The sequence below is a fragment of the Perissodus microlepis genome, chromosome 2 (genome assembly GCF_051167445.1).
Source record: "Perissodus microlepis isolate ML-2025 ecotype Zambia chromosome 2, ASM5116744v1, whole genome shotgun sequence".
Classification (NCBI taxonomy): Eukaryota; Metazoa; Chordata; class Actinopteri; order Cichliformes; family Cichlidae; genus Perissodus; species Perissodus microlepis.
Window position 1 is genome coordinate 28,902,578 of NC_140462.1, and position 14,811 is coordinate 28,917,388.

The 14,811-nt window shown below is 39.2% G+C and overlaps 1 protein-coding gene across 3 annotated transcripts in view; it reads left to right on the plus strand.

The window, feature by feature from the left end:
- fstl5 (follistatin-like 5) overlaps positions 1 to 9,936 on the plus strand; it is a 201,345-nt gene extending 191,409 nt beyond the window's left edge. For all 3 annotated transcript variants that reach the window (XM_084954596.1, XM_084954604.1, XM_084954614.1), the window contains one exon: positions 7,515 to 9,936. In XM_084954596.1, coding sequence (XP_084810722.1) covers positions 7,515 to 8,217 — 703 coding nt within the window. In that variant the 3' untranslated portion in view covers positions 8,218 to 9,936. The remainder of the gene's footprint in view (positions 1 to 7,514) is intronic.
- The last annotated feature ends 4,875 nt before the right edge of the window (positions 9,937 to 14,811 follow it).

Sequence of the window (14,811 nt, forward strand, 5' to 3'; positions counted from 1 at the left end):
GAACCAGCATAAAAATCACAAAAGAGTTGTGCAACTGAGCAGAAAACAATAAATAATATAAGCATATTATAAGTATTAGAAATTTTTAATATGTCAGTGTACTCTTTGCTTTACATTTCTTGGCAGTATCTCAAAGGACACTTGCAGAAAGTCACAGGATCCTTACAACTGTTAAATATCCTTTGACTATTTAAAGTCTGGTTTGGCCACGAAGAAAAAGGCCAAAGTTACTGATTTTTTTTTTTTTGACCGAATGACTCGGTCATAAAAAGTTCCAAAAACAAAGAAAAACTAAATAATCTCAATCTTAATTTTTCCAACCAACAGATTACCAAAAATATTCAGTTTTCAGTAATAAACAGCAAGTGGCAGAAAATGATCTGCATTCTTCTTGAAAACTTTTTGAACAGTTACCAGATTTCAGTACAGTTGCAAATACTGAATTAATTAATTAATTTCATCAATTATTATTTTATCTTAAATGTTGCTAGGTTGTTTAAAATCAAGTATTTGTCGGCTGTGTTCCTGTGCAGGTTCCTGTGCAAAGACTGTAAATATTACACAGTAGCTCTGGTAGATCTTGTACGCAGTGCTTTTCAAATGCTCAAAAAATAAGAGGACTGACAAATGCAACTGACTAGAGAGATAGGCATGTCACACTGGTAAATTTATAATCCGATTCATTTTTTATAATTTTATAATTCTGTAGATTTAATAATGCATCATAATAGATTCTGAATCTACCCCTCAGGGCATGTTAAGCTGTAAGGCATCTTCATGCCTACGTTAAAGTGTCTGGGAGGCAGAAGCTCAGCCCATCCAACTGGTTCACATTCCAAGCCATCAAATACTGCTCTTGGTCAGAAGTCGCTGGGGTGACAGACTTACACATGTCCAAGGTGTTTAGGCATCGGTGCCCTGATGCAGGGGCTCCTGCAGTATTAGACTCTAAGAGGTATTGTGTATCAAATTCAAATAAAGGAGACACAAGGGCGAGGTGGAGGTCTAGGATACAAGATGCTAAGGCAGGTTGCAGTTAATCTCCCATTTAGAGCGTTGCTTTTTTACTCAGTGGTTAGTTAAGTTTAGGAGTTTATTATGATTTTCGTCACTTGGTCACAACATTAAGGTGTATATTAAAAATGACATGTAAGCAAATAATCGTGCTGCAAAAATAAGGAGCTGAAAATGAACATCAAAGAGGATTTGTTTCTTTAATGGCCACTTTGGCTCCAAAAGTGAGTCAGTCTCTGAAGGAAGCATTTTTGTAACCGGATACAAAAAAACTAAAAGATTGTGGCCTTTATGAATGGTAAACACCCACTCCCTGTTAGAGGTATAGAGGTTTTGACTGACAGATGGGACAAAGGAAAGTGGCTACAGTTGACGGCTGCCTGCTAGGCCCTACCTTTACTCATTTGATTGAAATAGACCTTTCAACCTTTCGGACTGTTTTCTTTTTCTTTTAAGGAAATAATGTAACAAATTTCCGAGCTTGGTGCTAGACATTACCAGTAAATGGTGATTACCTGATAAATCAGCAGCAATACCTGAGGCTTAGGTTGATTTCCAGTTCTGTACAGGATGTCCACATAATGTGCATTAACTTTAAAAACAATTAAATAAGCTATGCCGTTTATAGCTGTTGAAATTTTCCTTTCAGAAATGTCATGACCAAAACAGAATAACAACAATTAAATGCAGCTGCCTCTTACACTGATAAAGATATCCCCAAACTCTTTGTGTCAAACGGTCAAAGAGGGTTTTAAGAATGAATCAGCAATTAGTATTATCATCAAATGCCACTACTTACAGGAGTCATTAGTGTTTTCTTTGTTCTCACCGAGATCAAAAAAAAACAACAAAGTCAGAGAGGGGGGGCAGTTTGGCACCTCACCTGCTCTTTATCGCTTTAGTTCATCAACAACAAAGCATAGACCTGCTGAGTGCAGAGTGCATCGAAACGCTGCTTCGGTTTTCACATGTCATGAGCAGCTGTCACACCCAGGCTTAACGCGGATAGAGAAAAGCTTTTCCCAAACGCTTGGCTAATGTCACGGAGAGGCCAGGAACAAGCAGGAGGTCTGGAGGATTTCAGGAAGTTAACGGTCTCCTGCCGAGGAGGAGCACGCAGTCCGGCGTGTGTCTGTGTGGTGGGAGTGTGGGTGGGGTTGCTGGCACAGCTGTAATTAGATCCACTGAGACCTGCAGGGAAGATTGCAGGAAAGTGTGACCATGTTTTCTTTCATTTTTTCCCCACAATGTTGTGTGAAAAGTGCTCTCTTTAACAGCTACTCATAGTTAAAAATAAGCTTTCTCTTTGGATGTCCAATTTTTATGAATGTTTTTCATATGGCTAAAATCTGACAGTACCTGAGGCTGAAGCCGAGTACTCTTCTGGAGAATGTGTGACTACATGTGAAGCAGGACAAAGCTTTGGATCTATACACATTTTTCATTCGGACAGCTGTTTTATTGCAGATAATAGAGAAGTTGGAATTAACTGCTACCCTGTGGCTCTGATTTTTCTTTATATATCTGGTACTCACACAGGCATTTATCTGCTGGCAGGAACACAACATCGATTAGTCGATTAAGCAACATGAGCAGTGTGTGAACGGCCAACATATATTCAGCAACTTCCAGGGATTGTTTAATGACTGGGGATTCCCTCGGCAGCTACTATAAAGCAAACAGGAACTTCCAGGGGCTGTCATTCATTACAGCCATCGACTTGTAGCCAAGAAAATTTACATGTCAGCAAAAGGAAAGAAAAAAAAGTGGTTGTTTCTTATTTATGCCCACATCTATAGCACCCTGCAGCTCAAGCTACCCACACTTCTTTTTTTTTTTTTTACACAAATTTCTAATCATTGCACAGACTCCCTTTTGGCAAAACAAGTCGAGCGAGATGTTGATTTGATGTTTCTTTTTGTGCTAGAGGATGGGTGAACAAGAATTGCTGTGCTTTAGATATATTTTACTGTTCAGCATCCATTGTCGCTGCTCACGAGCTTTACCCTGAGGATCTTTTACTGAACTGCATAGCAAACATTACTCTGGGGTTAAGTGTTTAGACTCAGCCATTTCTAAAGTGAAAACACTGACACAGAGATGAGTTAGCATGCAAAGCAGCTAGTTGAACATAGCCATGTTGTGCAGAATTGGGGGAAATCTTTTATGCATTAGTCATTGGTACAAACGACAAACAGCAGCTGTCAGTTTGGCACAGAGCAATCCGGGTCTGCCAATGAAGCACCCCAGCTGTGTTCACATCACAGCAAGGCCAAACAATGTCTGATTATCAATTTTTCATACATGAAAAAAAAGTCAAACCATTGAGAAAAGTATTTGTTTCATCGCATCGACCTTTTGCTTCCAAGCATGTTACCAATATTTCACAGCATTTGTGCACTAGTCATTGATCAGCCACAATATTGATAATAATCCATGGCAAAACAATTTCAGTGTTGTTTGATAGGCAGAGTTGTATTATTGGTCTGTAAATCACCAGCTCTGCCTGCCAGTGGGTGAAAATGGTTTTTCAGATTTAAACTGCACAATACATTTTTCTGATGATTTTCTTCTAGATTCCCCCCATCTTTCTTCAGAGCTTATTTTTTAATATAGGTGGGGGACACTATAGTAGAATCAAGAACCAACATGTTTAGTGACGGAGGGCTTTTTAATTGACATAAAACCGCTTTGGTGGTTTCACAGAATTGATCGAATAATCATAAATCTTTGTAAGACTCCAGTGAATCGAATACCACTTATGAAAGTTAACCAGTGTATACTGCCAACAAATTTTACAGTCTAAATTACTCATAAGTCCTGATTGTATAATGAAAACTTTGTCTGATTAATTCATTTGAATGGGCATTTTAATTCTTGGCTGTTCTGAGACTTTGGCTGTATTCACAAGCACTTACTGAGAGAGATGCTAGAGCTTCTTGTTAGGATACAGTGCATTATTCACAACGCTTCACTCATTCCACAATTTGGCGTATTACAGTGGTTGTTTCTTATTGAATCTTAGGATTCAATTCATTTTTCACCCTTAAAATTCTACAAATACCCCATAATGACAAAGTGAAAAAGGTTTGCGCACACAGCCACCAGTATAGACCAGTTCGGAGCCAGGAAAAAACAGCAAAGTGTAGTTCATTTAAGTTTGATGTCAACTCCAAATAAAAGTTTATTGGATATAATCATTAGTTGGGCTAGCATTGACTCTGCTAGCCTAACTAATGATTAAGAGAGAAATTCTGAAAGGCTGCTGATATCACTGCTTGCTTCTTATGGAAGTAACACATTCACATATCTGAGCAATAACAACTTGGTAGGATGAGTGCACTGGTCCAGTGTTAGACTCTAACCTTAAATAAAAGTCCAGTCCAGGTAATTAATTTGGATTAGATTGTCCAAGTCTCTTACCATTTCCCTGCAGCAACCTGCCTACTCTGACCTGTTTCCTTTGTCTTTGCTTTACTTATTCTGAAACCCTTGGTTCCCCTTACAGGGATTAAACTAGTTGTTTTTCAGTGGTGGTCCTCAGTTTCCTTTCAGTCTTAGACTTGGCTAAATCCATGCCTGAGAAAAATATGCTTTTTGTATTTTTATTAAACGACAATGAGTAGAGAGTAGCTCCTTAACTGTATGAAGGGGATGGAGTGCAGAACAGAAAATGGTCAAATAATTCATATTGCAAGTTCTTGCAGTAACACTGAGTTACAAAATGAACAATTAAATCTGCTGTTTTCCTGATTAAATTGGAAAAAAAAGGATTTTTAGTTGTGAAAATGAATGAAAATAAATGGTCTGCTCCACAATTTTTGTGCTAAATGCAGACAACTGTTTTGTAGCACAGTCTAGACGTGGCAACGAAATATGAAAAACTGCTCCATTAATAATAAGACAGGCTAATTAAAGACTATTTAAGATGCCAAAAGCCATCGATCGTTAGCTGCTCCAAACCAACGGCGGGAAATTTTTAAGTAAAAAAAACAACCCAAAACTAAATACTGATCACATAAGTGAAATATAACTAAGGAGTAAAGCCAGCCTCGGACACGTGAGAAATAGTTGTTATCAATTTATGCTCATGTTACAAACCAAAAACTCTGCTTTAGTTGTTTCTGTGACCCTGTGCAATCTCCTGCCTGGCCCCAGTGGACACAATGATCTCTGGATCAATGATTCCCTTCACAGTGATGATAATGTGCTGTGTGGCTTTCAAACAGCCATTTTCTGTTCACAGGTACAGACAGTGTGGTGTTCAAACGGCATAAAAGATGATGAATGACGGCAAGACTGAAGCGCCTGTCAGCATCAATCACCTGGTATTCGCATTTAATTGAGGCCTGTCCGCTCCTTGCATATTCCAACTGTTCAGCTGTTAAAGTGTAATGTGCCATTAGGAGGTTCTTTGGGTTTTTCTAATGAGTAGCATTTTCACTGATTGTTGCCCTCATATAACACTGCTATAATTCTATTAAAGGGGAAAGTGTAGATGATTTTAGACAGCCAATATGAAGATTGCCAGAGGGCAGAAGATGGCCGTTTTAGTGTTTTAAATGGACCTCTCAGATATGTTAAATTTTTGCTCCTGAAAATTTATTTAAAATTATGACAGTCCAACAATCTTCATAATTGCCTAGTAAAAAAAACATCAATTTCTTATTTCAGGTTGACCTTGCCTTATTATGTGCATTGTGCTGGTCGATTTAAGATTTTTTTTGCACCTGCAGGTTAAGCTTCTAGGGGGCATTTTACTGTCAGATTTCTTTAAAAAAAAATCAAAAATTACAGAACATTTTCAAATACAGTGCATGACTGTTCAAAGCAAATGACTTGAGCTTTGAACTAACAAGATGTCCTTCTGCATTAATCATCCAAAAAGGCCGGGAAGCTGGAGAAGACAGCCCAGAAATGTATGATTTTGCCTCTCAAATTCAGCTTACAAGCACTAATTGCTAGTCAGTCTATATTAGAGCACAAATTATAAAGAGTGTAGAACTAAACACAGCTGCAGCTGATGGGATGATGTAGTTGGTCATAAAACAAAAAATTAAAAATGCAATTTGATGATGGTCTAGGATGGAAAAACTAAGAATCATCAAGATTATTATAATTAACATGGGGTGAGATGACTATATACTTCAAATTTCATCAGCAGTTGTTGAGATATTTTATCTAATAGCATGAGTGCTAGAGTTAAAGGTAAAACTCTGGATTAGCAAAGTCAGAAGCTCTTCAAGTCTGTGAAACAAAATTCTAAAAAGTCGTGCAGCAATCCAAGGAAAAGGTGTTTAAAAAAACCCTCAAAGTTCTAACGTACTGTTTTTGTGTAATTTTGGTCAAATTTGTCAGCACAACAAGACTGAGGAGACTGTATGTTTATTTATATGGGGATGAGTTTCCATTGAAATCCCTTTTACAACTGGTTTTCAAATGAAAACCAAGTTAAACCCAAAATTTATTTACTGTCACCCCCCTAAATCTTCCTATATCTATAAACTTATAGATTAAAATCAGTTTCTTGCATGTTTAATTGGTCCACTAACCAATAATAGTCACGTGCCACCAACCACAAAATCAAGAAAGAGCTATCAGGCTCTCAATCCTTTCAATGTCCGGGCAGAGTGAGGTTTCCTATATTTCCTATACAAATTAATCTGCAGCCTCAACTCCTGGTGGTGCCTTTTGATTGGTTCCAAGCAGGTCATGGGAGAAATGCCACCGGCGGTCAGAACTACAACAGTACCTGATGGTCTTCTAATCTTAGCACACAGTGTTGCAGTGGCTAGCACTCATGCCTTACAGTAAAAAGGTCCTAGATTTGGATTGACTGACAGCTGAGCTTTTTTTTTGTGGAGTTTGCATATTCTGCCTGTGCTTGAGTGAGTTTTCTCCAGGTACTCACTCCACTTGGTTTAAAGGAAAGCATTGACCAATTACAATCCACAAAGGCTAAAAATGCAAAAGTTGCAGCATCACTAAGGAGGCAAATTTCACCTGCTGACTCGCTAAATCTCATTCTCAGCAATGTGTGGACGTGCTGAGTTGGGGCATTTTGTCAGATAGCCGAGATGTTTGCTGGATGGGGATTATAGCGAATACATTGTGCATTATTTGCAGTTTATGCATCAGAAACTGTATATAGAAATAATATACAACATTTAAACTTGCTTCTACATTTGTGTTTTGTTTTAACACGGGGGTCTGTGGGGATTCATTTGATCTCGAAGGAAGCCTCAAGAGTTTATTAAACAAACTGCAGATTTGGGCAGTTGTGCATTACTGCTTGGACGGTCTTAAATGAGAAAAATGTATCGCTAAAGTCATGCTCAGGTAAATCGAAATGTTTTGGATATATTCTGACACTACTTTTGTACAAAGTGCTCAACCAGTCAACTGGGTTGGCAGTTTCTTGATTCTTAATTTGGATTTCAGAAGAAAAATGTGATATTGATTAAATCTTTTCTTTGTTTTTCTCTTTAAATTCCCTGCAGATTTGGCCTCATCCTTCATCGAAATGAGCCGGTCCTACACAAGATTGACCTGGAGACGACTTCATACGTGAAAAACATCAGTTTATGGGAGTACAGCTGCATCCCCAAGTCTGTAGCCTACACCCATCTGGGTGGCTATTACTTTGTTAACTGCAGGCCAGACTCTACCGGTGCCACGCAGCCTCAGCTCATCTTAGACAGCGTGACAGACAGCGTAATTGGACAAAACCGTGACATCACTGGCACTCCCTACGTGTCTCCAGACGGCCACTACTTGGTCACTGTCGATGACAGTGATGGCTTGATGAGAATCCAGACGATCTCAGAGCGAGGGCAAATCCAGGAACCCTTCGATATCCACACCAACTTGCACCTATCTGATCTGGCCTTCCAGCGCTCCTTCACCGAAGTCCACCAGTATAACGTTTTCGGCAGCTCCGGCCGTCAAACTGATGCTCTGTTTGTGGAGCTGAGCACCGGCAAAGTCAAGATGATCAAGAGCTTGAAGGAGCCGACCAAGTCCTTTGAGTGGCCGTGGAGCAGCAAGAACAGGATCATGGCGGGCAGCGGACTGTTCGGACAGTACCTCATGACACCGTCCAGAGAGTCCCTCTTCATCCTGGATGGACGGCTCAACAAGCTCAACTGTGAGATCACCGATGTCCTCAAAGGCAATGTGGTGGTGTGGGTGGGAGAGTCTTAGGTCATGACGATGAGACCCAGTGAGCTTTTTCCTTTCAAAGGTACTAATGCACTGAATTCTGTTGCAGATTTTTTAGTTTTGTGGGAGTCCGATAATGAAAACCACAGATTCAGAAACCAAATTGACTTGTAAGTCACACGGATGAGGGACTGTCATCCGAAAATGAAAAAAATAAAATAAAATAAAAAATGCTAAAAAAAAAGAACAAATATGTGAGGGCATAATTGATTGATATTGTCTTGAAGCCAAGTTTGTTTGTTTTGTTTTCACCTGGTGGTTTGGCTCTACATCAAAGTTGCTTGCTAGTAACATTTTTTTCAGGAAAATTGGTATGAAATCGTAAATATGTGCAACTTTGCATTATTCTTCGGTTGTATTCAGTGTGTGGGAATGCTGTAGATAATCTCTTAACAAAAACAAACTAAAGTGAATCGGCAGAAACGCATATATACATATATATTGTATACACCCAGATTAAATCTTATAATTTCAATTTTCCCATTCCCAACTTTTTTCCTGTGCCTTCAAGGAAAATTCCCCTCCATCAGAGGAATTAGCATAATTATTCCCAGTGTGACTGCAGACTAACACCTCTTTCTTTGACCCCTTCATTCATGGTGAGTGTGAGTGGTTCCTCACAAATCTAAAGCTCTCGTCCATCGAATGCAGCCAAATCAGTCTAATTAAAACGAGCCCTTGCTGTGATCCCATCCTGTTTGAAGTGGAGACTGAGTGGTTCATTATGGTTGTGTGCTCTGTAACCTTTGATCCGAAATTATAACCAGCTTTGGAAGGTTTTGAATGATATAGTTTTTTTTTTCCTCTTCTTTTCATTTATAGTCTAAAGCAGAAAAATGAAAGTCACTGGTGATGTTAGGTAAATATTGCCAGCTTTACACATTGTGAAATTTAAAATATTTCAAAAATGTTCCTTAGCTAAGAGTCAATAGAGCACTCGTGTGTGAAGAAAATTCTGTCATAATTTTAATATCCCTGGACCAAATAAAAGAAAAGCATCTTAGAGTGTAGCTGAATGTGGAGCACATGCGTAATCTGCTCTGTTTGACAGCGTGTTTCAAGTGGATGTTTTAATGTGAAGTAATGATGAACTAGCACACTGGGGACTGGGGTAGATGTGGTTGTGCCGTGTAGAGGGTCTTTGAGCATAAGAAGCAGCTCTTTCTAAATGCTCCTGCAGTAGTCAATGAAACCGTTTCCTAGCTGGACACATTTCTATGCATATTCACCCTAGCACTCTATGACTCTGAATCACAATGGGCAACTGTATCTCAAATTTAGTATGAACTTTTGATGTGTACAGATTATATATAGTCATTCTGTCTTTCCAGTTAAAGCGTATATACTTTGATTTAAATTTTCCTGTTTTAAACCCCGACTCTGCTGATGACGTCCTCTGACCTTTCTCTCTGTTAATGTCCTGTACATAGCGGCTGGCTGTGAGTCCATTAGTTTCTCATCAGTGTACAGATTCTGCCAGGTTCTGTTCATTTCAGAAAATCAGCACACTCCTTTTTAAGAATGAAAAACAAAACACACAGCTATCATTATGGACATCCTGTACCCAAGCAGCACATTGTGATCACAAACACTGATTCCACTTCCCTATAGCCATGTCTCGTATGTTCTTTCATGTGATTGTTATTTATATAGAGAAAACACGCTTGTCATTTTACCCAACAATAAAAAATATATCATGAACCAAGTGTATCGTTGTGTCTTTTTGTTGTTAAAGTGACCTTCTATAGAGGCCGCTTTACAGCTATGGAATAAAGGCTCCTTTAGGAGCCAAGCTGACCGTTATTTATTCTGCAACAAGAACAAGGTCACAAGTCTGTTTTCCCTTTGGGTGCATTTATCTTGCAGCAAAGAATGCTTAAGATAACTGTAAGAAGCAGAAAAAAAATACATAAATTAAGACTTTCTAGTTTCATGCAAAAATGTGTGTGTATTTTTGTTATTGCAGGCCTCAGCCACACAGAGACCAATCAGCTTCCCTAAGCCTGCTGGGGAACAATGTGTATTCCCCCATGGTTCGTGAATGATTGCTGGAGGTTACTGGCTGTGTCAGCTGAAATCAGTCACCAAGAGCGTCCTGCACCAAAAACCTCCTTGTGATTGCTTTGGTCACTAACAGATTGCCGCAGTTGCCCATAGTGTGCATGGAAGACAACGATTTATCTGCAAACACTCGCCTGCTGCTTACTGAGAAGTAGTGAAACTTGAAAAAGTGCGACCCAAACCAGAATCGGAGGGGAAAACCCCCCCAAAACAATTGAAAATGCATGACTTTTACTATGAAAGCGAACAGTCTTTGCAGACAAGTTAGCATCTTTCATGAATACTGCAAGTGAATGTGACACTTACAGCTAGAAAGAATTGCAATTGCAACCCCTGTCTTCTACTGAGCAGTGGTTGCCAACAGGTCTCTGTGTGACTGGATCTTAGCTCTCAGGTAAAATGTGAAATGTATTTGACTAACTGAAGGTAAAGAAAGTATATTCTTTGTGTATTTTAGTGATATAGCACCAATATTTGCTTTTCAAGTACTCTTTTGCTTAAAAAAAATATTTGTACAAGAAAGTCACTGCCTCCAAGTGCCTGAGGCCATGGTTCTCTGCTGGGCGATCGTGGCTCAAGAGTTGGGTGTTCGTCTTGTAACCGGAAGGTTGCCGGTTCGAGCCCCGGCTCGGACAGTCTCGGTCGTTGTGTCCTTGATGGCCAGAGGGGCCGATGGCGCGATATGGCAGCCTCGCCTCTGTCAGTCTGCCCCAGTGGCTACAACTGTAGCTGCCTCCACCAGTGAATGAATAGTGGAATTGTAAAGCGCTTTGAGGGGTCCCGAAAAGCGCTATATAAATGCAATCCATTATTATTATTACTTCAAGCAGGGGACTTCAATTATCTTGTTAACAAGTGATGACAGGTGGGCTGTGAGTTGGACAAGTGGATTGATGAGGCTTCAGCAGCAATCATCGTACCAGATTATCGTGGTAAGAAGAGAGCGGAGCTCAAAGGAAAGTTTTCATTTTACGAGTCAATCTGCACCCCAACCCTCACCTATGTTCATTGAGGTACTTCTGCATCTGCTTAGGATGCCTTCTGGACACTTTCCTTTGGAGGTTTTCCATGCACACTGAACTCAGAGGAGACCCTGGAGTAGACCTAGAACCCACTGGAGAGATTATATATCTCGTCTGGTCTTTAAGCGCCCCAGGATCCCCCAGGAGTAACTGGAAAGTATGACTAGGGAGAAGGACATTTGGAAAAACCTGCTTAGCCTATTGCCACCCTTACCTGACTTTAGATAAGCAAATAACAATGGATTAATAGAGGGTAAGTATGTTCAAAATGGCATTAAAATCTATTTTAGTATTTTTTACAAAATCACGTATTATTGAAAATTTCGTATTTGTGTTTACTACATACTTAAGTTGATCCAGTTAGAGCTCATTTTGTATCAGGTGATTTTATAACTTAATCTATAAAATCATATAAAGTCACGTTTTGCCAGCTTTTCATTTGGGAATCACCTACCTGTGAAGGTAAAAATACTGCCATTTAAAGTGTGCTGCAGGCAGAAGACATTTAATGAAAATGAAACTGAGAAGTCCCCGAGAACAGAGTGAATCTCCATCAACGCTGATGAGGCAAACTATTCTTATGCAAATTATGGTGTTCTGATTTATAAGAATGAAAGGCATATCCTGATTTTTTATTTTTTTTTAAACACCACCACATCGGCAAAACTGCCTGGGTAATCTGCAGGATTTTCCTGCAAAGGGAAACTTGGGTTATAATTTTTGAAAACACTGAGAAATCTATCAAACAAAGATTACATTTATTTTTTGATGTTTGGACTGTTGGATGGACAAACTGGCTCGTTTCAAGAAGTCATCTTGGCCTTTAGGAGATTGTAATGAACATATCTGGAGGGATACAACTATTTGATTAATGAAGGGAGAAAACTGAAGTTTTTGGATGCAAATCTAAACTCTAATTTGGAACTTGTCATTATCTTCAAAGGAAGATGAAGAAAACTTTAAGAATTTTGTTTTTTTCTGATTTTTTTTCTATATTAAAGTCATATCCTTGACTTTTTCAGTGGTTCATCACTGAAATTTCCTTCCCACTGATATGTGTTATGGAAGAAAAAATATATATTATAGCCAGTATATTCATGTTTCAGCACAGGTAAGGTTTTCTGGCCCTGTCATATTTTTCCCTCAGGGCTTATTCATCTTTAAAATGTATACGGTTGCAGGTTCAGTCGGATGTTTTGGATAAAAGGATCCTCCAAATTGCACAAGGTTGAATACTTATCTGTGAAATCCATGTGGAGAGGTACTTCCATCTCAACAACCCCTACAGCAGATAAGCCTTTTTTGTCCACAGATATGAAAAACTTACCAAATTCAACCACAACTACGACACAGAAAAGTCTCACCTTTTCACTGCCTGAAATATATTTACTCTGTGATGAACTGATTATACTGATGCTTAACGAATGAAATGCTTTTCTGCCTAATGTTCTTTAGTACTATGTAGCTTGAAAAATACATTTTCCTCACCTGGGGATTTAAACTCTTTTCCTTTCTTTTTTTTGAATCATTAAAAGTGATGAAGCTTGAATGAACGAAGACTAATATGCAAAAAAACTGCAGCTGTGTGACTTTTTTCTGCAGCAGCGATTTAAATATGTGAACATGCAAACCGCTCAAAAGCACCTTTGTTGCTGATGACATGCGTTTGTTAATTCACCGGAGCTCGACACAGCTTCATTGGCAAAGTGTGGAGCCCATTCTCATGATCACCGTGCTCCCTGCGCTCCTGATAAACACTCCCTAATGCATTCCTCCACACACCGGCCCCAATTTATATTCATCTGAGTCACACGGGCTGTAGTTTATATTAATATTCTTCCTGACTGAATCCCCTTTAATAATACAGCCATGTGAATAGAAAAGAGGTCCTGGCAGTTCCTTAATTATCTATTGTCAGTCTTTTATCTTCTCTCGGTCACATGAGAGGGCCTCGGACTCCTCCCCACCGCATACTCATGTCTCACCTCCATCAGGAGAATTTAGCACCAGACTATGCCTCCCTCTATTACTCCATTCATAAGGCGAGCAGCGTAATCACACCGCTGGCTCCTTAATCATGCTGCCGGGGGCTGCCAGCACAACAACCTCTTTGCTCCATTCGTGCTGAGGCACCTCGTGACTGATTGAGGCCACTGGTGGTGCTTGCACCTTGTGCCAGTTGTAGGTCCTCATCCTGCATTCTCCTGCCCACGCTCCCACTCTGTGCCTCCGGAATAATCAGCGTACTTGTGTGTGGCGGTGAATGGTAGGAGCTAGAAAATGGATTTTCTCTCAGACAAAGAAGCCTTCCCAAAATGCTAAATGAACTAGTCACAGTGGTGAAATAAACAAAATGTAAACATATGAAGGAATTTAATTACTATAGCAAACATGGACTTTGAATAAATTACACATTTCTCTTCTGTGGGGTTGCAGAAAATGAGCAGAAGAAAAATTCTTAAGGCTGGGATGATAGCTTTGAATAGTGACAGAGGTACAATAAGAGTCTACCAAGTTTGTGTGCTTTTATTTTAAACTGAACACAAAGTTTAGGCTGATTAGATTTCCACTTAGTGCCTCAAATTAATGCTAAAGCTTAGTGATCACACAATGTACACACTAAACAACTGGATGAATGTAGCACTTTGACCAAACACAAAATACATGCAGTCCAACAAATCCATACAAATAGCGCAAACACTGTACAACAGATTTGGATGGGTGGATGGATGTGTATTTGGGCTAAGTTTATAAAAAACTGGTCTTTCACTCATCACATGTCCTGTGTGTCTATTTACTAGCTGAGCAAACACTGGCTCCCTGCTGTCTTCCCAGCAGAAAAATAAACCTGGAGTACTGCGACATGGATTTAAGGTGCAAGTGATGATTGTGAGGATCTATTGGGTTATATAATTTTTATGGTCTCTGTTAGAAATAAGAAATGTGCCTGCATGTTTTCTTATATGATGTGATGATCACAGTGTGGTCAGAGATGTTGCAGAACCCAATGAACTAACATCCACTATTTCCACTATAAAACACTTCCACCCAAGTCACACAGGCCGGGCCTACAGAATGGTTGGCCATCATGGTCAATGCTTAGTTTGGAATTTGTTGACTGCTTAAAGTAAGGCAAACAATTTATTATAATTTTTTTATTGCTAAAAAATGGTTGTTCAGTCTACAAAATACAAATTTCTAGAATCCACACTGGAGAAGCAGCAAAAATCAAATCTCTGGAGTGGTTCGAAATCAGCACTTTTTCAGGTCAACATGTTTATGTTATGCCAGTTTGCAACATTTAGCAAAACTGCTTTGTTAATATTCCATTTTAATAGTCCATAATATTCCTTAGGAAATTAACCAAATATTGTCTCCTCGTACATCATTTCCTTATGAATTATTAAAGTATTCTGATTCTGATTCTTGTAATTCATCAGGACATCTTGTTTCTTTTTAACAGATGGGAGTTTTAGAGGTTTTGCTCCTTAAG